The sequence below is a fragment of the Arvicola amphibius genome, chromosome 7 (genome assembly GCF_903992535.2).
Source record: "Arvicola amphibius chromosome 7, mArvAmp1.2, whole genome shotgun sequence".
NCBI lineage: Eukaryota > Metazoa > Chordata > Mammalia > Rodentia > Cricetidae > Arvicola > Arvicola amphibius.
Genome location: NC_052053.1, coordinates 27,067,972 through 27,092,160, shown reverse-complemented (window position 1 = coordinate 27,092,160; position 24,189 = coordinate 27,067,972). Strand labels below are relative to the sequence as shown.

Sequence of the window (24,189 nt, the reverse complement as noted above, 5' to 3'; positions counted from 1 at the left end):
AAATAGAACTTCAGCTTCCTAGTAATCCCAGGAACTTTTCCTAAAGTATACTTTTTTTCCCTTTTCTATTTATTTATTTAGTTAATTAGTTTTGTTTAAGTGCTTCAGAGGCCCTTTGCTGAGCTAATCAAGATCTGGTTGTATGTAATTTGAAAAATGGTATGTCTTGATTGCCTTAAGTACCACTTAAATTTTACCCAGGAAAACGTGCTCTGGGAGCTTATAAGAAATGCAAACATGAGGTCTGAGCCAAAATAACAGTACATTTTAACAAGATTCACCGGTGATGTAATTTTAGTCTGTGTACCTATATGAAGGTAAAAAGGCATGGGGAGAAAGGAATTTTGTCTCACACAAACTAAAAATCAAGGAGGAGTAGGTTCTCAAAGAAAACACATGTTCATTACAGAGGACAGATTAGATGTTAAACATGTAAAAGACACTAATATTAGTACCCATATGTATTATATAGTAAGTATTACATATTGGTTACTGTATTAGGCATTTTTCAGGCAATGTATAGTATTCATAGTACCCCGTAACATATTAATAATGTGGTACTTTTGTCTTTAATAGATAAAATATTGTACACAAAATGCTTATTGGCAATGATCAAATGAAGAAATATTATAATATTAAGTCTTAATGAGCATAATGGAGAAAAGCTGAACAAGACAAGGATATAAAATATTAACAAGAATGATGCAAGAAAGTGATCCATTTTATAAAATAAATGGAAGGTTAACTTGGAAAAGTAAAATTTGAGCAAAGACATGCAACAGGTCCTGTGCAAGTTTCCCCCGCTATCAGTCCAGAGTCAGGGAGCTCTCACTCTCTCAGGTCAGCTGTTTCTCTGGGTATCACCATCATGGTCTTGGTTGCTCATATTATTACTCCTCCATCTCTTGAACTGCTCTCTGGTAGCTCAACCAAGTGCTCCACTGTATATTTTTGTATTTGCTCGATGAAGGTTCTATGATGACAATTAAGGTAGTCATTAATCTGATTACAGGGAAAGGCCAGTTTAGGTGTCCTCTCCATTGTTGCTTAGAGTCTTAACTGGTAATTTCTTTGTGGATTCTGGGGAATTTCTTTAGTGCCATGTTTCATACTAGTTCTTTAAAGGCTCCCTAAATCAAGAGATCTCTTTCCTTTCTCTCCGTCACTGTCCTTTCCCCTTATTGAGCATTCTATTCCCTCATATTCTCCTCCCTCCCCTTCCTTTCTTCCCCTCTCCTTCCACCCTCCCTTCCCCTCTACATTCCCAATTTTCTCAGGAGATCTTGTCTGTTTCCCCTTTCCAGGGGTAATTCATATCTCTCTCTCTTAGGGTTCTCCTTGTTATTTAGCTTCTCTGGAGATATGGATGTTTGGCAGGTTATCTATTGCCATACAACTAATATCCACGTATGAGTCAGTACATTCCATGTTTGTCTATCTGTGTCTGGGTTACCTCACTCAGGATGGTTCCTTCTTAACTTTGTGACCTCTTGTTGCCAGAAGTTTCTGTCCTGCCTGTTCCCGCAGCCATTCAGTCCCAAAGAAACACACAGAGGTCTACATTAATCATAAACTGGTTGGCCTATTAGCTCAGGCTTCTTAATAACTCTTTCTTACATCTTAAATTAGCCCATTATTCTTGTTTATGTTAGCCACATGGCTTGGTACCTTTTTCAGCAAGGCATTCTCATTTTACTTCCTCTTTGTCTAGGTGATGACTGCAGAATGACTCTTTCCTCTTCCCAGACTTCTACTGTTCTTATTGTCCCACCTCTACTTCCTGTCTGGTTGCTTGACCTATAATTCCTGCCTTGCTACTGGCCAAACATTGTTTTATTAAAATACAAGTAACAAATCTTTACAAGGTATAAGACCATTGTCCCACAGTACCTTTTAATGCAGTTCTCCAGGTTGTCGTGGCCCAAACCATAACTCTTTTCATTGTTACTTCATAACTGTAAATATTTTTGGAGATAGGGGTCTAGTAAAGGGGATGTAGCCTATAGGTAGAGAACTTCTGTAAGCTATCTTACCAAATTATTGAGATCCACAGTAATGTGTATTTCTGAAGTTAATTTAACATAATTGTTCAAGACAAAGCCAATTTCAAAAGATGGTATTTTGACTAATAATTTCTTGTTTCCCACTCCTTATCCAATCCAGTGTGAGCATTTGTGTTGCTTCTGATTTTTCCAAAGTGATATGCAAATAAATCTTCAAGCATAAAATTTAGTCACAAAACCACTAATGAAACATTTTTTCAGGAAAATTAATTATAAATTCAGTACTACTCAATCATAATTTTGAAAAATGAGAGAGGATATTAAATTAGTAATTTTAGTTAGCTTTATCTACCAACAGAAATGAACCCAGAACACTTAAATTGTTACAGAATTGAAGCCTGGGAGGGTTCAGTGTTTTCTTTCTAGACTTATGGCATTACACTATAAACTTTAAAGCTATGTTTTATATAATTTTAAACCATTATAACTCTTACTACAATACATCATTCTTTCCCTGATCATTTTAATTGAAATGTGACATTTCTGAATCTCATTATATCAAGGTTATCTTACATATTGAATGTTCTGGATAAAAAGATGTTAAGACAGATACTGTCTCTTTAAAAAGGAAGTTTTCTATCCAGAGAGAAGTTTAAATAATCAATATTTCTTTTGGAAGGAATTGCTTTTGATACTGGAGTGTCATCAGAATGCTCTACAACAACACTTTGGCATTTCATTTTGAAACAAACCAGATTCTCAGGAGACGCAGAATGTACAGCTCATAGATAGTGGAGTTTGCAAAGTAAAAATTGCTGTCTTGACACAGTTATTTAGTCATTTCAGTCAAATGCTGTTTTTAATATGAAAAATACTGAGCAAATCAAGTTGCTGTTGTATGGTTTACATAGAAATTCATTGTATTGTTTCTGTTTCTAAAAGAAAACATCTTTTTCTGACAATCAATGAAATATTTATTATAATTTAAGTGGTTAGTGTCATCTGAAATAAAGTTATACGATTTAAACATAAACAGGTGAAATAGATTCCTGTCCATTGTTTTTTTTTAATTTCTTAATGTTTATTTATTTATTAATGTTTCCAAGGCCTTGAGGTGATGTTTGATGGCTCATAACATACAATAAAATCAATAAATAATGAAGACAGTCTGTGTTAACCTTAGATAGAAGTACAAGAAGAAAAATAGAGCATATGTTCAGTCCATTATGAAGATCATATTTACATAAATTTCCCATAAAATCTTCTGATGGAGAATAAATGACTCTATAGGGAAATATTAGCATTAGCAAAGCAATGAAGTTTTCATTAAGTATAAACAGATGCATTACATAGTTGAGTTAAGCTTTGCTTATTAGATACTAAATTAACATCAGTTTATATTTAGCTGATGATTTTTTAGTCCAAGAATTGCAAGTACTATGCAGCAAACATTTGCATTTCAAAAGTCATAAGCAATAAAAGAAGCATTTTTATATTTATTTAGTGTGTTAATCACATGGTGCTGAGGAAGTCAGCTACTGGCAATTGTACATGTGCTTGAGTTTTGTGGAATTGTAAAGAAAGCTGATAGTTAAATAAACAGATTGACATAGTGTTAAAATAGCCCAAACTGATTTGTGTTTTTCTGAAACATTCCAGGTGTTGTCAAAGTGGATTATGGAGATGTGTCAGTCAGAAAAACACTGAGGGAAAATCTGAAGTGTAAGCCTTTTTCTTGGTACCTAGAAAACATCTATCCGGATTCCCAGATCCCAAGACGTTATTACTCACTTGGTGAGGTATGAATTATTTATTTTGCTTAAGTTATAAATATATTTTGCAAATGGAACAGTTTATAAGGAGCTCAATATTTTTTCATGTTATGGACAAAATGCTGTAAGGATTTTTAAATGGTCTATTTTAAATGACTTCTCTTTTTTTTCAAGGACCATGAAGGTCTTGAATGTGGTAAACTCTAAAGTAAGGGGAAGTTTAAGATTCAAATTGCAGTATTTTCTTGTTTCTTTACAAATAGGCAGTGTTTTGGTCAATTAATCTTATTCTTAATTGTTTTCTGTTAACTTTCAAGAGTTTTTGTTTCTGAGTGTCGTAACCATTCATATCATCTGGATTGAAAGCAAAACTGAGGTTTAAAACAAAGCAAACCACTAAAATTATGTAGCCACAAATTTTGCTACAACAATATATTTGAACAAAAATATATTTCCATAACAACGTCTAAGATTGAAAAGTTTGTCATCAGTTTTATTTAATTTATTTAATTTAACTTCATGAATGGTTTCCCCTTACCCCTCTCCTCCCGTCCCACCTACCTCCCTTCCACCTCATCCCCATCCGCTACTCCTCTATTTCTGTTCATAAAGAACCAAGCCTCTAATGTGTACCAACAAAACATGGCATATCAAATTTGCTGTAATAATAAGTAACTCCTGTTGCATTAAGGCTGAGCAAAGCAATCCAATATGAGGAATAGGTTTGCAAGAGCCACCCAAAGGCAGCCTGAGCTCGCAATGCCAAAGTCCTACAAGTAGACCAAACTACACAACTGTCACATGTATGTAGGGGGCCTAAGTTGGTCCCATGCAAGTTCTCAGGTTGTTGGTTCAATTTCTGTGAGTTCCTATGACCCAAGTTAGTTATGGGTTTTTTTTTTTTTTGTGATGTCTTTCACCCCTCTGACTTCTACAGTTTTTCCTTCCTCTCTTCACCAGGATTCTCCAAGGTAGGCCCAATGTTTAGTGATGGGTATTTGCATGTGTTTCCATCAGTTGATGGACAAAGGCTCTCTGATATTTTATGTTACCACAAATATGGGAATCATTAGAGATAAATGGAGTCCCTTGACTGTTCCAATCATCAATCTATTTCAGTCAGACAGTAAATGTCAATAGTCTTTGAAAATATTGCAAATAAAAGAAAAAGTGAAATATGTAAGTTGGATCTTAGTGTTATAAAATGGATTTGACACTCATAGTAGTGTACCATTCATTTATAAAATACTTAAATTGTTCGATGTAAATAACTGACTTCATAATTATACATAAACACACAATAAATAATCAATTGCTCAAGACATGATTATATCCTTTATGATATGTGCTCCCTATTTGTAGTTTCCTACTTACTATTGAAAAGTTTCTAATCAAAACTAATTCAATATTGATTATGATAAAAGCATTTGACCTCAATAATATAATTCATTTAGGACATTAGATTTAATAAATGAGTTTAGATTTTAATTATTATTTTGTAGTTCAGCATAGTAAAATGTTTAATAGTTAACCAGGTTCAATCTAGACTATTTGGCGCTCATACTTTATAGAAGGAAAACAATGAAAGAAGCTCTACTCACATAAAGTGGAGCTGATTTTTTTTTTAATAACTAATGTGAAGTGCCTTCCCAATACTTCATTGGCCAAATTTCTGTCCTCCATAAGTTGTGCCCTTCTTTATGTAGAATTTCTGTTTTCATGTGTTTAATCTGAATTATGCAATGAAAAATTTTATGTGTATTAAGAAGTGGATACTTTTTTACTCGTGTGTTTTAAGTCACTAATTAGTTCTGCTTCGATGTATAAAATACTTGATGGGTAAAATATTGTAGTTGTTCCTTCTTAATATATAATACAAGCAAGAAAAGATCTGATTAATCATGAAATTCAATCAATCTTTAAAAAACATTGTTCCTTATCTTGATATAGATTATTATTCTCAATAACACATGATAATAAATCACTGCCTTCCTTTTAGTCATGGGATGGTGTCAATCAAAGAGGACATTTGGGAAACTGACTGAGACCATCAAACTAATCCTGAAAAATATCTGTACTTTATTTGATTTAACAAAATTAGATGTTTACAGCCAAATTAAAAATTTAATTATAAGATTTGGGCATATCAAGGAAATCTGTTGACTTCCCTTTACAATAGAATTCATTGTAGGCAAATTCCTCTCAATAGTATACTAAGTTTGAAGTATCTATCTTCTAAAATAAATCAAGGGCCTACACTTAATACAAAAATATTCTCCAAAAATTTTAGTGACTGATTTGGGGATCTTTGCAATGTACATAGAATAAGGTGGCATAGTAGATTGAGAAAAGTCCCAAGACCTCAAGTCAATCAACATAAGGCTCATATCACCTAAGGTTCAAAGTATCATTTGGAATCAATGTAAGGTTCTTATCTCTTAAGGCTCATAGTTTCTACAGTAGGTGGTGCTTAATACCTAAGCCAGAGAGTCTCCTAGAGTGTCTGGGAAGAAGCATCAGTAAAGCTGATTTGTCACTGTGTTGATATTGCTCCAAGAAGTTTCCATTAATTTTACTATTTTTTTAATGACAATATTTTCCTCAATTGGATCTTTTTTTTCTAATTTATGAAGAAACTGTCACATGGGATTGGTGCAAATTAATTATTGAAGTCAGGATTCTAATACCTGTTAGTCTATCACTATAGCTCATGCTTTTGTTATAAGTCATAAAAGAAAATAACTGCATTCTATTCAGTAAATATTATTACTAAATAAAATCTGAGACCTGCCCCTTGTGCTAAGAATGCAAAGCTAAATTAAAAACAAGCTAAACTCCTTACTGTAGAGCCATTCTACTGAAATGTAAGGATGTAAGGGTGTCAAGAGGCAATCAAACAGGCAAGGGAAAACAGTGGATCAAAAGCTCCCCACATGACTTACGCAGCTTTCCGTGGTTCTACTCAAACACCCGATAAGTTTAAAACATCTTTGAGATATATTGTTTTGAGCTTCCTGGGATATTAATGTACTGTAGTTTTCCATTTTAAAACCAGGCTCCAAATAAATCCAACACAGCATTTGTAGCCATGGAAACAGAAAGGCTAATTCAGCAAGCTCTCTTCAATTCAATTTTGCTTAACCATGTATACATAATTTAAGATGGGCATCTTGATAATGAGTTAGTGTTAAACTGCTAATGGGCAAAAGTCATGGTTTGAAGCTTTTTCTGTCTTGCTGCCTGTCATGTCTCTCATTCCACAAGAAGGGACTTTCTCCCTAAAAGCATTCCAAAGTGTCTGATGTAGAAGCTACTTGTTATCAAATTATATTTTAATATAATCACCATGTACTTCTCCCTTAATTTCTAGTGACCTTTTAACCATTTAAGATTTTCCGAAGTTCTTTAAAAAGGTCCATATATTTAATGCTGTTCTCTGTGGATAAGAGCAAACATTTCTCCATCAATCATTTTTTCTTTATAGCTTTCTTTATTCTGTTTGACAATTATCATGTATCAACACTGAAATCAACACGAGTAAACGTATTGATATCAGACATCATTACTTTATGGTCTGATGTTTACATCCACTTGGATAATTGAAATGTTACTTTACTCTGCTCACAAATTAAGTGCAAATGACAATCAGAAGTTAAAAGATGTGCAATTGCTTTGAACTCAAACCTTTAAGTAACTTAATGAAGCATGTGCCTTTTAGACTCAGTAAGCAGATCCTAATGGAATGAGGAGGCTGAGCTTTTTACAGTATTAACTGCTTTCTTAAGAAGCCCTTTATCTTATGTAGATGTAACCTAACAGATTCAGGTGTTCTAAATATAAGGACTAATTCCCATACCAGATTTACATAAATAACCTTCTAAAACAGTATGTTGGCCCCAAATTTTAAGCTCTGACAGGGTAGTATTCTATATATATTGTGAGATATTTGGGACAAAGGACTATCCAAGGTTAAAGGGATGAAAAATAGGATTTGTGGAGCCCAGTGGCTTAACCCTTGGTACTAATAATTTCCATCTACATGCTGCCTGGACAGGTTTTGGCGTTGGTCTCTGCACTTTGTATTGTGCAGTTGACTTCCGCACTTTTCCTCTTTAACCACATCAGCTAGTTAATAACCTTATATGCATGCTATTATATTTCTTAAATATTTTTAAAGAGCAAACTTCAATACATAAAATTAGACATCTGTAAAGCTGTGAGGCTGCAAGGATTATAGATAAATTCAGTTAGTAACAAGAGTCGAAGCTAAAATGCTTAAAGCCTTAACATCCCTGGTAATCAGATTTATTTATAGATTCACAGTCTTTTTTTGACCCTTTAGTAGGATAACCCAGTAAATTAGCATCTGATTCTAGGTCAGACACACAAATGTGGGTGTTCTCTCTCCATGCTTTAATTTCAAAATCTTGGAGACCCAGAAGCCAATTTTCACCCAGAATAAATGAGTACATGTCTAGGTGAAATATTGCATATTTCTGTTAATTTTGAGTACAATTCACTCCAATTTAATTCTTAGGTAGATATTGATACAAGCAACTGCAATAAACCATAAACAGTTTGAGATTTTAACAAAGTAAGATTGGGCTTGTTAAATAATCAAATTCTTATCCTTCTGAACCACTCAAATTAATAAATATACATCATAATTAATATGTATCCAATACAACCCATATATTATAGAAGACATTACAATACAGAGCCAGTATAATTATTTGGTAAGTTGATGAAGCCCAATTAAAGGATTTTAAATTTGCTGTTGTGATTAAAATTTTCCAAAGTTCTTTTTCAAATAATGATAATGTTTTTCTTTATTTTTAGAATGGCGATTTTAAATGTAAAGATTTATTGATTGGGTGGGGAACAATCCCTCTATTTTTAGATTAGTGTAAACTCTCCTCTTGGCAATCCAGCAAAGGGAATAAAAGCTAATTACTGCTAAGAGGGCTTCTGGTGTGCAGCAGAAACTGTGCAGTGGCTTTCTGACTTCCAACATCAACATTAAATTGAAAAACAATACTCTCGTTTATATCCTTAAGAATTACTTCCAAAGCATAAAAGATTATGTGTAAACAAAGAAACCTCAAAGCAGATAAGCAATTAAAATTAGAACTGCTTTGGTCTTATGTCATGTAGTGAAAGCTGTATCACAGCATAGAAAGTAAATCAAAGAATTTCTAGACCTCCAAACTCCCACCGTGCTCTGGTTATTTTGATGTAAGGCATGTAACACATGTATATAGGGTTCTTAGTAGATATAAGTGATTTACAGGTTGATTGCCATTTCCTAAGACTGACACCAATGACCGGTCAGTACCTTGTCTACTTCTTTTCCAATGACACCCTTTAGGAGCCCACATTTGACTGTGTACCAAGTTGTTAGTGGGTTTTTTTGTTTTAAAATAACATACATACACTACAATATGTCTATGTAGGTCATAGGGAAACGTCTAGGAGTTCATTATCTTCTTATACCAATTAGGTCCCAATAATAGAAGTTAGGTATTCAGGATTGAAGGTAAATGCCTTTATGGGCTGAACCATCTTACTGGCTTGGCGGCTAGTCATCCTAACTGGTCTCCAAACTCTGCTACTAGATGACGTGTGAAAATTATAATTATTATATAATTATAATCATGGTCCTTCATTGCCTCGGATCAATACCAACAGTTTTCTTGCCTGTCCAGGTCTGCTTTATAATACTCACTTGTTTGAAAGTCATGATTGGCATTTCCCAGCTTCGCTAAATATATTTATTACTTGTGGAAATGCTAGTTCAGTGTTTAACATTTCATTGGCATAATGGGAGATAAATCTTGATTTTCAACTTGATTAGATTTAAAGGTTACCAGTAGATTAATGAAGCACACCTCTGGGCTTGTCTGTACAATTTATTTCTAGAGAGAATAGGATAGAAAGGAACACCTTCCCTAAATGTAGACTGCTTCAGTCACAGGCTGGGGATAGATGATAGAATTGAAGAGGAAAAGGAAGAAGGGTGCAGTGTAGGTGTTCTCTCTGCTTCTTGGCTGCCATGTTCGAGCTGCTCAAATCATCCACACATGCTCCACCAGGATGGAATACTGAATCCCTGAATCCATCTGTGAAAACCAAACCATCTTTTTTTTCCTTTATATAATGTTGTTTATGTATTTTTGACAAAGTGACAAAGACAGAAGGAAAAAAATGAAAACAATATGTAGTAAGTTGTTACATGAAAGTAAGGAATTTTTGTTATGGTAGAGGTGGTGCCGACTTTATAAACCAAGAAAAAGGCTGAGCCTCAGCTTCTGTAAGTGTGCACAGATTGGAGACTGATTTGGTCCTATAGACATTTATCTAAGATCATTCTGACAAGTTTTCTAACCACACATCCATATCTATTTCTACTCTCCCAGCTTTAGTATCTATCTAGCCAGCTTGACAAACTTCACTTTATTTCCGATACAAGAGTCACTTTGTGCTGTATTCTGAAGGACAAGTAATACTATTTGTACATAAGTTAAGAAGTCAAAAACATGGTTGTAACTTCAAAAATAGGACAGCCTTCTACTGATGAAAATAGATCTATTCTGGAATTCTTTTGAAATGACATCACTAAACTTTTTTAAAAAAGAACACTAAGGTGTGGTCTAAAAATGAGAAATAGAAGGGAAAAGCAAAAAGAAAAGAACAGAAAAGATGATGTGACGTTGACAACAAAATGTGATAGTGAGGTAAATGCACAGACCCCAAAATAGGAGGCAACAAATGTATCACTGGTATAACTTTGTCATCTTTGCAGATGGAACAAGAAGAAGAAATTAGGGGTCAGGTAGAAATTAAGCCAGGATAATTCCCAAGTCGAGCAGTTTTTGATGAGAAATTATTTCCCGTGAATTAAAAAAAATAGTAGCTGAAACTGGGAAGGACCTTTTGCACACAGATGAGCTCTCTATGTTCTGAAGAGCTTCAACATTCTGTAACCTGTGGATGCTTGAAACTTCAGTCTCCCTTTTAAGAGAAATCAGACAGCCAGAATCTAGGGGAAAAGGACAAAGAGGAAACTAAAATAAGAGGCTCCCAGCAAAAAGAAAAAAAGAAAGAAAGAAAGAAAGAGAGAAAGAAAGAAAGAAAGAAAGAAAGAAAGAAAGAAAGAAAGAAAGAAAGAAAGGAAAATAGGAAAGGTAAGCAAAACTAAGAGGTTAAAAAATAGAAGACACAGAGACCCACATTGGAGCACTAGACTGAGCTCCCAAGGTCCAAATGAGGAGCAGAAGGACAGAGAACATGAGCAAGGAAGTCAGGACCTTGAGGAGTGCGCCCACCCACTGTGACAGTGGGGCCGATCTAATGGGAGCTCACCAAGGCCAGCTGGACTGGGTCTGATGGAGCATGTGATCAAACCAGACTCTCTGAACGTGTCTTACACGGAGGGTTGACTGAGAAGCCAAGGACAATGGCACTGGGTTTTGATTCTACTCCATGTACTGGCTTTGTGGGAACCTAGTCTGTTTGGATGCTCACCTTCCTAGACCTGGATGGAGTGGGGAGGACCTTGGACTTCCCACAGGGCAGGGAACCCTGACTGCTCTTTGGACTAGGGAGGGAGGGGAAAGGGGATTTGGGGAGGGGGAGGGAAATGGGAGGAGGGGAGGAGGTGAAAATTTGTAATAATAATAATAACTTAACACAGATTGAAAATACCACCTAACCCTGAGCCACCATTTGGGTGTAATTCTGGAAGTCTAAATGCTTTCAGTACAATAATCGCAGTGTACTCTGCCCTCTCTATTGTATTACTGCCTAGATCTCTTAATGAAATTGTCTATAGTTCTGAACTAAATTTCCACCCAATGAAAAAGGGCTTGAGAATTTTAGCCACTTCCTAATCTTACCCAGTGTGACCAAGACTGTTTATATTTTCTCGTTGAAGTCTTACTGCCAATCAAAGGATTTTTTTGCACCCCCCAGGAAGCACGATTTAACAATAATGTTTGCAAAATAGAAAAATTGAATTATATATGTTAACTCTGTCATCTATAAAATTATATTGAACATCTCTAATTTCATTAAATGGAAAGAAATGAAGAGATTTTTAGCCAATGTATAATAACCATGTAGAAATTCTCAGAATCAGAGTAGACAAATTTAAATAAGTACTTGGGTGGTGAATAAGAAAAATGATTCATAAATGCCTCATTTAACATAGGTATTCCTCCCATTTAATGACAACCTCCCCTGCTTTTATAACAATTTACGCTTGATTTAAAACCCTATCATCTTTAATACCAAGAAATAATTTTTTAATTTATATTATGTGTGTTAACTTTCTATCAGTTATGGGACTAATGCAATGTTTGATTATAAACCAGTAAACTATGTCTACAATTGGTAACTTAATTTTACTTTTGAAAAGTTTACAACATAAAATGGCATGTAGCCTGTAACAGTGTTTTTAAGGATTAAACCTTTCTATTAAATTTAGCATTAGGAATAAAGATGTACAAATTGGCCATAAGTCACAGGAAAAAAATAATGTAATTAATTTTAATTATTTAACTATATAGAACATACAGAAATCTAAAATTATAATCTCAAGTACAAATCCAATTCATTGTCATTTTTCTTGCGATTCTATAGGAGTTTAAGAATAAATTAGTTATCTGGATAGAATTTCAGAATATCTTAATGTTTAAAAGATTTTAATAACTTATGTAGAGAGAATTTCCTTCATTTCTTGATTAGGTACTAATTTTAGAACAAACCTTGTTCCAATTCAAATAGTTAAATATTTAATATAAAATAATACTTAAAGCACATTCCTAGCTGGATGGTGTGTCACTTGCCTTTCATCAAAGCACTCCGGAGGCAGAAGCAGGCAGATGTTTCTGAGTTTAGGGCCAGCCTGGTCCACAGAATGAGTTGCAGGATGGGCTTCAAAGCTACAGTGAAAACAGTCTAAAAAAAAAAAAAAAAAAAACCAACAACAATCAAACAAAGAAAACGAAAACACATTTCTGGGGAATTTTCTTGCAAACTTGTATGATTTAGTTAACACTTTGTATCAGAATGGTTTTATGACTTTATGACTTAAGTATTTGAATTTGCTTGACGCCTTCATTTTTGTGTGTGTTTTCTTTAGATAAGAAATGTTGAAACCAATCAATGCTTAGACAACATGGGCCGCAAAGAAAATGAGAAAGTGGGTATATTCAACTGCCATGGCATGGGAGGTAACCAGGTACACAATCTTTTGTTTTAGCTTCTTATTGAGGTGTATGAGAGAAAGGTTACTGTTAAAACCATCAGTGTCTGCCCTGGTTCACATGCCAATAATAAATGAATGGGCATTCCAGTCAACAACTAATTATGCCTATCCCATTGTCCAGCTATCTTAAGTCAGCAATGAAGAATTCAATGACAAAGGTTAAACTTAAAATAAACCTACATTGAATGAAGACAGTCAGAATATGTGAGCATCTCATTTTATCATGAATTATTTAAATGCCTGTGCTTTGATTTGCTATTAACTGAATACGAAAACAATGATTTTACAACCGCAGTGTTTTCCCAGTGGTGATTATTCTGTATTTTGTTTTGTTAATTGCTATGTATATAAGAAATTCTAACAGTTATCGAATTTCAATGAAATTTGAATGTGTATAAGTCAGCACTGGAGCAGACTGAAATCTAGGATGAAGTTCCTGAGTGGCAGTCCAATTAATTATCAGAAACCTACCAGAGAACAAGGAGAGTCCCTGAACTGTAGCAGCCCTGATGCGTTACCTTAGGAAGCCACATTTAGGTTTCCTGGAAACTATAATCACAGCACTGAATCTGAAACAGCAAATAGTCGGTAAGCAAGCTGTCTACAGGAGCTGATGGTGACAGGAGCAAGAAGTTCTGTGTCAGTGGTAACATTTGTGGGCCAAGTGAATTGAGGTTGCAACAGCCATTCTGTCTAGCATGTGTCAATATCTCTATCCAGTGCAGTGGAATGTGGGAGTTTGCTTCACAGAGAGCATGCGTGATACACTCAAAAATGTGAAAAGGAATTTTCACCCTTAAAAACTAAACAAAAACATTAAAACCCTAATTAGTGTGTTTCAAAATTTCAGTTCTAGTAAGAAGATATTTAAATTCAAGTTCCTGATTTATTGCATTTGGAAGATAATATAAAAACAATTTAGGAAAAATGGCTGTTAAAAACTGTACAAAGACTCCTGTTATTCTACCATCTCTCGTTTATAAACTTAATGACAAAATAGAAATCAAACCAATATAGGTATCCTTACATAAGTACGTAGTAACATTTATAAACATACATATATACTTATTTCAGAGTCTTTTAATCTACAAAGCAATCAATACAAATAACTAAGTGTTTGATGTTTGATTACTTACAAAATAAAGAAAATTTTTTTAAAAAAATTTTTTCATCTCAACTCACAATTAAGGTAACATGGTGCATACAGAATGCTCAGTTCATTTTGGCCTGAGGAGATTGTCTTCATCATTACTTCATTACTCCAGCTATGTTCTCAAATATCTCCCTTTAACTGCCAACGTGAAAAACAGTTGGTATTACATAAACAATTGGGATTATCCATAAAAATATATACTTTCTAGTGTTATTGTTCAGACAGGGCAGATTGTATTCACATATTTAGAAATAATATGTATATATATATGTATGTTTATGTGTATACATATATATAATATACACATATACACAAAAATGCATGTAATAACATTTAAAGAAGGAGGCGGACATGAATTTGAAAGAGCAAGGGGAGATATATTAGAGGAGATATATTACAGGGAGGAAAACTAAAGGGGAAATGATGTAATTATAATATCAAAAAATAATTTAATAATTTGAAAAACAAAATATCATTCAGAGACTTATGTTAAAAGCAAGAGAAATATGCCCTTATCCTTTAGTATTGTTCAGTTTTCAGCCATTTCTCTTTTATTCTAGAAACTGGATAGTATGAAACAGTTAAACCATATATAAACCTCTATGATGATGATTTTTGATTTGACGAAATTCGGTATTTCTAAGTTATTTAATAGAGTTGTGTTTAAATTTTTCAGTTCCTTACTTTCAGAAAAGAGCATATTTAGGATGTTATTCTGAGTTATCCTTTCTGTTTTTCTGTTTATTCTTTGTGTTGCTATGGAAACAACATCAATTTTTTATAGTTATCTACTTGTGAATTTTTACAAGTAACCTCCAGCCAATAGAGATATTCATACTCCCCATCCTGCTTTATACATAAGTCATAACAAATCCCAGTATTTTCACTTATATGGAGTTTCCTTAGTGGTTTGTTTTTAATAGGTCTCACGTAGCCCAGGCAGACCTTGAGCTTCTTACATAACTGAGACTGGCCTCGACATCTCTTTTGTGTTGCTAATACATGCTTGAACCATAACCACATTCACTTAACTGCATTTCTTAAACAAGTCATTTGTTTGTGGATAAGGATATGTTAGCTACACCACTTTTCTCAAGAATTTTGATGATTTAACTATTTTACACTAATTTTAGTTTATTGTACAAAATAATAGGATTGTTTTGATGTTTTTAATTATTTGCACATTAGCAATAATACCTTGCTGTTATTTGTATGCCCACTGTCCTCTCCCACAACTCTCCTACTCTGACTAGTCCCATTTCTATTCTCAATATCTTACTTTTATTTCATGCTTTTTTAACTTCCTCTGAAGTTTTTTGTTCCCTCCTTCTTCTTTTAGATCTCTTTCCACCGTTAGTAGATGCCATTTTCATTCATGTCTTAGACTCACACACATGCAGAAGGCATGTATAAATTTAAACCACATAGTACACATGAAAGAAAATCTGCAGTATTTGACATTATGAGTTTGAAGCATTCTGCTGCTCATAATGATCTTCAGTTCCATCTTCCTTCAAATAACATAATTTCATTCTGTTTTACAGTTAAATAAAAATTTTATTGTACATATGTACAATATCTTTAGAGATAAATCTACTGCTGGTATCTAGCTGGTTCTATATCTTAGCTGTTGTGAATAGCGCACCAGCAAACATGCTTGCTCCAATATGTCTTTGGAATGGTGACTTGGACTCCTTTGAATTTATACCCAGGAGTGTTATAGCTAGATCACAGGGTCAATTTTCTTTTAAAAATATTTTTGGTGAATCACCATATTCATTTCTATAATGACTGCACATGTTCTTTCTCTTGCTGAGAAGAGACACCATAACCATGGCAACCCTTCTAAAGGAAAACATTTAATTGAGGGGGAAGCTTACAGTTCCAGAGATTCAGTCTACTACCATCATAGTGGACATGGTGGAGTGCAGGCAGCTGATGCACTGGAGAGGCCGCTGAAAGATCTACATTTTGCAGGCAATAGAAAGTAAACGGAGATACTAGGTATAGCTTGAACATATCTGAGACCTTTAGCCTATCCCTACAGTGACATACTCCATCAAGGCCACAGCTCTTTTTTTTTGTTGTTGTTGTTTGTTTAGTTTTGTTTTGTTTTTCGAGACAGGGTTTCTCTGTAGCTTTTTTAGAGCCTGTCCTGGAACTAGCTCTTGTAGACCAGGCTGGCCTCGAACTCACAGAGATCCGCCTGCCTCTGCCTCCCGAGTGCTGGGATTAAAGGCGTGCGCCACCACCGCCCGGCTAAGGCCACAGCTCTTAATAGTGAAATTCCTTCTGGGGCCATTTTCTTTCAAACCACCACACTTCTATTCTATCTTCACACCTTCAATAGCATTGAGTAAGTCTTTCTAATGGAGATGAGATGAACTCTTAATACATGTAATTTGCTTTATTCCGATAGCTAGATCAGATAAAATGTTTAGTACATTCAAATATTTAAATGGTTGTTTGTATTCCTTTGGGGACTCTCTATTCACTAGCTCATTTCTTTTCCTTAAAAACCAATTTATTTTACACACACACATCTCACTTCCCTCTCCCTCCCATCATCTTGCTTCTTCTGCCTTCTCCCTATCCCAAACCTCATCCCCTCCTCAGAGATGGTAAGGCTTCCCATGGGAGTCAACAAAGTCCTCCACATCACTTGAGGCAGGACCGAGGCCCTCCCCCATGTATCTAGGCTGAGCATAAGGAATGGTCTCCAAAGAGACAGTTCATGCACTAGGGATAAATACTGGTTCCATGCTAGTGGCCCCACAAACTTCCCAAGCCCACAACTCTGACCCATTTTCAAAGGGCCTATTTTGGTCTTATGCAGGTTTCCCACCTGTCCGGCTGAAGTCAGTGAGCCTTGGAGAGGCTGCACATCGAGCACTACAGATCCTGAGAACTTCACAATGTTATTGAGTATAACTCTGCTTGTTGCCCTTGTGAACCCCATATCCTCACAATCTATGAATTGTGTGAAAACTCACATGGGGCTTTTTAACTTCTTCCTGGACAATATTACTGGTACTTACAATAATAGCGATTAACTTTTTCCAAGTATTGTTGCTGAAGCAGATTGATGATTCAACCACACCTTAGAAAGAATTCATACATGTAGATTGGTAGTAAAGTTAGGTTCAAAGCCACATAAGACTGTTGATTGCATCCCCAAAGAGCATGCCTTGTACTTTCCAACACTGTGAAAGCCAGTCAGTAGCCTCCCATGACTAACTGGCCTCTTAGAATTGCTTTCCCTCTACCTCAAAGATATGGTTAGATGTGGTTTCAGTTACATCGAATTCTAGAAAATTTTAAATTCTTCTTATTACTTCACTTAGTTCAAGAATATATTTTTTCAGTCTCCAAGAATCTCTGAAATTTCATTAATTTGCATTCCTATTGATTTTTAGTTGTATTTTTGCTATTTTTCTGTTAAAACTGGAAATTATATAAAGGGCATTTGTTAAGCACTGAAATTTACATTGTGACCTACAGTGTAATCTCTTTTAAAGATGGCTATATCGTGCAGTAAGAAGACTTTATATTATGTGTGTATTAGCTACAATATTCTGTGGCTGTCATTCTTCTTGATTTATGATGTTGACTCATTTTAATTCAAGTTTCTTCATTTAATTTAGTTTATATGCTGTACCTAGAGAAGAGAGTGATTTATAGAAATCATTGCCTTTTACTGTATCAAGAGCTATCTAAATTTTATACCCATTAGTGTTTGTGCTACAAAATTAATAGCCCTAACAGTTGATGCATTTATATTTTCAAATATTATATCTTCATGGATAAACATTTGTATTAATATGTATTGATCTTCTTCATCTCTTCTGCATAATTTTGCATCAAAATCCACTTTATTAAATATCAGAATAGCTATGCAAATTTGGTTTTGGCTTTCATTTTTTTGATGCATTCGCATCCATCTTTTCAATGTCAATGGATCTTGTTTTTCAATTACTGTCTTTCCTTTATTGAGTGATATAAGACATTTTATGTTAAAGTTATTAATAGCAGTTGTTCCTTATCCTTTGATTCCTTTTGGGGTTGACTGGATAATTGTTATGGTTTTCCTCACTTCTGGGAGTCAAGGCTTCTTTTGACTACTGTGATAAGTTTCTCCCTCACTCTCCTTCAGTCATCTAATTCTGTTGTGACATATTTTCTTCCTATGCCCCAGTCTTTGTGATTCTCTTTTAAAATGCTCTATTAGAGTATTACTTTAAGTACTTTCTACAGTAAGGGCTTGTTGCTTATAAGCTACCAAAATTGATTATTGTCTTACAATGCCTTTATCTCTATGTCAGTTTTAAAAGATAGTTTTTCTGAATATTGCAATCTTAGTTTCTTAGTTGTCAAATGTTTACTTTCAGGGACTCAAACTTATTCTTCCATGCATTCTTGCCTTAATACCCACCATGTATATCCTTGGTGGGTAGATCTCATAGTATCCTGATTCGTTTGCCTTTAAGGTGAGCTGATATGTTTTCTATTACAGCTTTTGGTAAGTTTTTGGAGTCTTTATTTTTTAACATTGTGTTTTGTTATCTTGACTATAACATTTCCAAAACCTAAAACATTTGAACTTGGTATAATTTTTATAAATGAAAAAACTTATAGATAACTGCTCTAAAACATATACTAGATTACTTGGGTTTTATGTCTCTTATGGAGAGGACCTAGAATCCTGGGAGCAATTCAATGAAGTATTATCATGTCTATACTTTCTGATAGGTTATGGAATATATGATCATTTAATTCCTGTGAATATTTACCTTTTCATAAACTTGAGTCATTGTGTTCCTTTCCACCATCTCATTCAACATTGAGGTCTAACATACAAACTTCTAAAGTAGTATATGCCATTCAGACCTTATTTTCTTATATCTATATTCATGTCTCTTTATCCTTCTTCATAGTCCCTCCATATCCAGTCTCCCGTATCCTCTTTCACCCATATATTAAATATACCCCACGATTTCACTGATTATAGGACTCATGCTATATCAGATTTCAAATCTTATTAAAGTCGTCATCAGTTTTTCACTGCTTGAAGAACAAAGTCTAAATTGCTTTCAATTACACACTCAACTAACCCTAACCCTTTTTTTCTGTTCCTGCTGGATATTCTGCTAGCCTAAGTCTGATCTTCCAATCATTTCCTTTGCTCAGATATCAGTATGAAAATTTCCCACTCACTGGGCATGTGCCACATAGCTTCAAAATTTCCACAGTGTTTTGTTTTGTCCTGTTATCATATATCTGGTTACTCTGTGTTCTGATCACAAATTTCCAAATAATTTAGTTGTCTTCTATCAGATATGCTTTTAGTAGTGTAATCTTCACCTGCACCAGTCATGTTTCAGTGAATGAAGTGTAATTTAATTTGATCTCTCAGGGCTTAACATTTAACATTATTTGCACAATTTCCTTGTCTTAGAAGAGACTCTATATCAATAGTTCTTAACTTTCTGCATGCCGCAGCCCTTGAATTCAGTCCTTCAAATTGTGGTGATCTCCAACCATAAAATTATTTTTATTGCAAATTCATGACTTTAGTTTTCTTACTTGTATAAATCTGATGTCTTGTATTTAATACGTGACCTCTGTGAAGCGGTCTTTTGGCCCCTAGGTTGAGAACCACTGCTCTATATCCTTTTACCTGAAAATTGGTATCAATACTTACTGCTGTGGCTATAGGCTTGAAAATAAACCAACAATATCAAGTATTATACAACATTAGAAGTATGAATAAAGGGAAACTGCCACTTTTCAAATTTATGAGTTTAATAGGAGTAGTGGCTGAACAGGACAAGTCATCATGGGACAACCTTAATGTGCATGTCCCATCATTTGCATAACCGAGCTGTTGCATAGCTTTTATTCAGGAGGAGTTTATTAGGTACCTTTTCAGTTTAGAGGAATGACTGAGGGGAGGAATCCAGTTTGAAAGGCCATCAGTATGATTCCACCCAAAGTTTGCCTTTACTTTACTTGCATGGATTTCCATCATGCTCCTTAAGATTGTGAGGTTGCAATCATAGTGGCTGATCCTGAGTATTCATAGTTTTGATTATGTCTGTATGAGGTTTGAGAAGGTTGATTTTCTCTTCTCATATGGACGCATACTGCACAACATAGTTATTGCCCTGTGTCAGAAATGTAGCAAGTATTTTTATGACTGTCGTTTTCTTAATATTTTCACGTATAGACTGGAAATAATATATTTCAAATAATATTTATCCTTTCTTATTGGCGAAGACATACATTTCTTCATACATTTATTTACACTTTCTCTCTGCTCCCCTCTCTCCCTGTGTGTGTGTGCATGGCAAGATTCATGCGTGTTTGTGTGTTTAGCTGATAACAGGATGCAGCTTGTGGAAAATGGTTCTGTCCTTCCATCATGTGAGTCCCAGAAAACAGATGCAGTTTTGTTTTTAATTTTTTTTATTTTTTCAACTTATATTTCTTTTTATTTTTTTATTTTTCCATTCAAAAATTTACACTTCCTCCCCTCCTCCCATTCCTCTCCCCTTTCCCCACTCGCCCGCCTCCCTTCCCCCCCCTCCTTAAGAGAGGGCAGGGAACCCTGCCCTGTGGGAAGTCTAAGGTCCTCCCCCCTCCATCTAGGTCTAGGAAGGTGTGCATCCAAATAGACAAGGCTCCCAAAAAGCCAGTATATGCAGTAGAAACAGGTCCCAGTGCTATTATCAATGGCTTCTCAGTCTGCCCCTATTGGCAGCCACATTCAGAGAGTCCGGTTTGATCACATGCTCCTTCAGTCCCGGTCCAGCTGGATTTGGTGAGCTCCCATTAGATCAGGCACACTGCCTCAGTGGGTGGACCAACCCCTCGCGGTCTTGACTTCCTTGCTCATCTTCTCCCTCCTTCTGCTCTTCAACTGGACCTTGGGAGCTCAGTCCAGTGCTCTGATGTGGGTCTCTGTCTTTATCTCCATCTATCGCCAGACAATAAATTAAAAATTTAATTATTATTAAATTAAATTATAATTTTACCATCTTAAAGAAGTCAGCACAATAGCTGGCTTGTGATGGTGTAAATCACAAACAATCCCACACCAGTTTGGAATTATGATTAATAGAATGGTTATTTATTTAAAGGGGAAAAAACTTACAGATCACCGTCCCAGACAACAGCCCTCTGCGCAATCGGGAAGGGAGCCTAGTTGTCAGAAGCGGAGCCGGAAGCCAGAGAGTGAGCGGAGGGAAGTGGCCGCATTTTTAAAAAGAGAGACCACGCCCCAATGGGCTGGTATCTCAGCGGCTATTGGCTAAAGGAGCAGAAGGAGCTCCCGCAACACCTCCCCCTTTTGTTTAAGTAAGAGAGTTCTAAACCTACTATGAAATTATATACAATAAGCACAGATATCCTATTCCAACTAGCTTAAGTCTTGTATAATAAATAACTTGGCCAAGTCATGAGAGGAAAGTAACTACATTTATATAGTCTTCAACCCCATCGAAGATCTGAGAAGGAAAATAAAGTTACCTGAGTAATTAGGAAGTGCATTCAAAACAACTTCTAAAACATGTAACAAATCACAGAGACAACTAGCTACCTGGACAATCACCCAAAGTCACGTTTGCAGCGTTGAAGCAACCAACTTTGGCTAAGGCCTAACGTAACTGACATACCATTTTCAAAGGCAAGAAACTTTTCAGAACTATCTTACCCTGTCTTGGCAAGATATGACAGTCCTGTTTTATCCATTTATGGATGCTCTGTATCTGTCAGTGGTTGAGGTATGGGCATTTCTTTGCCCAAAGGCCAGTTCCGCCAAGAAGAAAGGCTCCACGTGGAGTGTCTTTGGTGCTCAACATTCTCTCGGGAATAGATTGGTGTTGCCAGGAGCAATTGTGTCTCACTACCAAATTATTTGTCTACCATGAAACTCTGAGTTAAATTAAAGGCCATTTTCTACAGCTCTTCGAAGAGGTTGAAGACTATCTATCTATTCTGAGTATAATCTCTATTTATCTAACGAACCTGATTAGTCTAATTATAAATGACAAACATAGATGACTACTAATCTATATAATTCTCAATACCTATCTAACTTAAAGACTAAGACAATAAACAACTGTGCAATAAATGAGGACAATATCCCCAAACGTAAACAATGTCATTATACAAATAATATCAGAGGTAGAAATGTACATTGCAATATGATAAATATCTCAATATGACAATTGTTTTAAACAGAGTTAGAAGCATACTCTCATACAATAGAGGTAGAAGCATACTCACATACAATGTTCAATATACAAGAATCAACACCAATGCAATTTTCTAATAACAATAATTCACAAATACCAATCATCCCATCAAACCAGGTAATTCCCCCCCCCTTTTTGTTTCATAAACACCCCTGAGTCCATATAATACCTCCCCCATCCCCTCAACCCTATACCAACTACTAAATGATGTCCCTAAACCAGAGGGCAAACTCTGTTGGGAGAGGGGGCGTCGCCCTCTAAGATTGCTTCTAGCTGACATGGGGGCGACGTTCTTCTCAGGGGGTCCCATGAAAGCAAATGATGGTAAAATTCCCAGAATAACATTTGGTCGAGGAAATTGTAACTAGCCTCTGAGTGTTTTGAGGAGGTCCGGCCAGAGTGTTGTCAAAATTGTACACCATTTGAAACTGTCTTGTGTAGTTGGTACCAAAAAAAAAAAAACCAAAAAAAAAAAGGTCTAATTTTAGCGCTATTAAAAACATGACGTCATAGTAACCAGGTGAAATTGATGTTGTGGGGCCCCATCTTCATCCTGGAAACTTCAAAGATTACTGAAGGAAAATTTTTTGTTTGTTACAGGAAAGGTAAACATTATCTACAAAGACATATACAGACATATATATTCGATGGAAGGTATAATAAAGACAGACACAGATATGAGGAAAGGCAAAGAAAGTTTATCAAGTATCATCATCATCATCATCATCATCATTATTACTATTATTATTCTGTCCCATTTCATGGCTCCTGACCTGAGACAGAATCTCTGAGATATCTCTTATCAACAGGCTTGGAATTGAAGAAGGACTGAGCCATAGTCCAACTCCAAAACCAGCTCTATATACATATAAATAAAAGCATAGTAATGTATATATATATATATATATATATATATATATATATATTTAAAAATTGTTTTATACTTACTAAACCTATTCAGGTTCTGTGTTGATCCATATTAGGTTGTAACTAGTGTCCATCCATCAGTATTTAAATATCCAGGGTCCCTTAAGTTCTTTGAAGATGAGTGGTTTCCTGTGGAGATAAGAAAAGAACCCTGCCCCCAACCTATATGCTTTTCTTACCATCAGTATGATCATCATCCTTGTGAATGAATTATTTTTCTTTTCCAAGGGGCTTCTCCTCTTCAAACCGAACCTTTATTAATTTTGATGGTATCCACAATTTTTCCTCTCCTGTGGAGACAAGAGCAAAACCCCTTCCCCAACGCAGCACATCTCCTGGCTTCCATTGAGAGGTCAGCACATCTTTGAAATAAATTGGTTGATTTAGTTCAGCAGACTTTTCCATTATCCAATGTCTTTCTGCCGCTGTTGTTCCTTTCTCATTAGCGTTAAGAAAATTCAAGGTTAATAAAGCATTATGCAATCTATTTCTGGGGGTATTTTCCGTCCCTTTTTGTTTGTTCAGCATATCCTTTATAGTACGATTTGATCTTTCTATAACTGCCTGACCTGTAGGATTATTTGGTATACCTGTAATGTGTTTTATATTATAATAATCAAAAAAGCGTTTCATTTTCTTAGATACATATGCTGGACCATTGTCTGTCTTTATTTGTGCAGGTATACCCATGATGGCCATAACTTCTAATAAATGTGTGATTACTGAATCGGCCTTTTCTGAGCTCAGGGCAGTAGCCCATTGAAAACCTGAATATGTGTCTATGGTGTGGTGTACATATTTTAATTTACCA

At 35.2% G+C, this 24,189-nt stretch overlaps 1 protein-coding gene across 3 annotated transcripts in view; it reads left to right on the top strand.

Annotated features, from left to right (window-relative positions):
• Positions 1 to 24,189, top strand: part of Galnt13 (polypeptide N-acetylgalactosaminyltransferase 13) — a 491,359-nt gene that overhangs the window by 428,328 nt on the left and 38,842 nt on the right. For 2 of the 3 annotated variants that reach the window (XM_038338251.1, XM_038338250.1), the window contains exons 10-11: positions 3,663 to 3,802; positions 12,918 to 13,016. In XM_038338251.1, coding sequence (XP_038194179.1) covers positions 3,663 to 3,802; positions 12,918 to 13,016 — 239 coding nt within the window. The remainder of the gene's footprint in view (positions 1 to 3,662; positions 3,803 to 12,917; positions 13,017 to 24,189) is intronic. The other variant, XM_038338252.1, reaches the window with a different exon arrangement.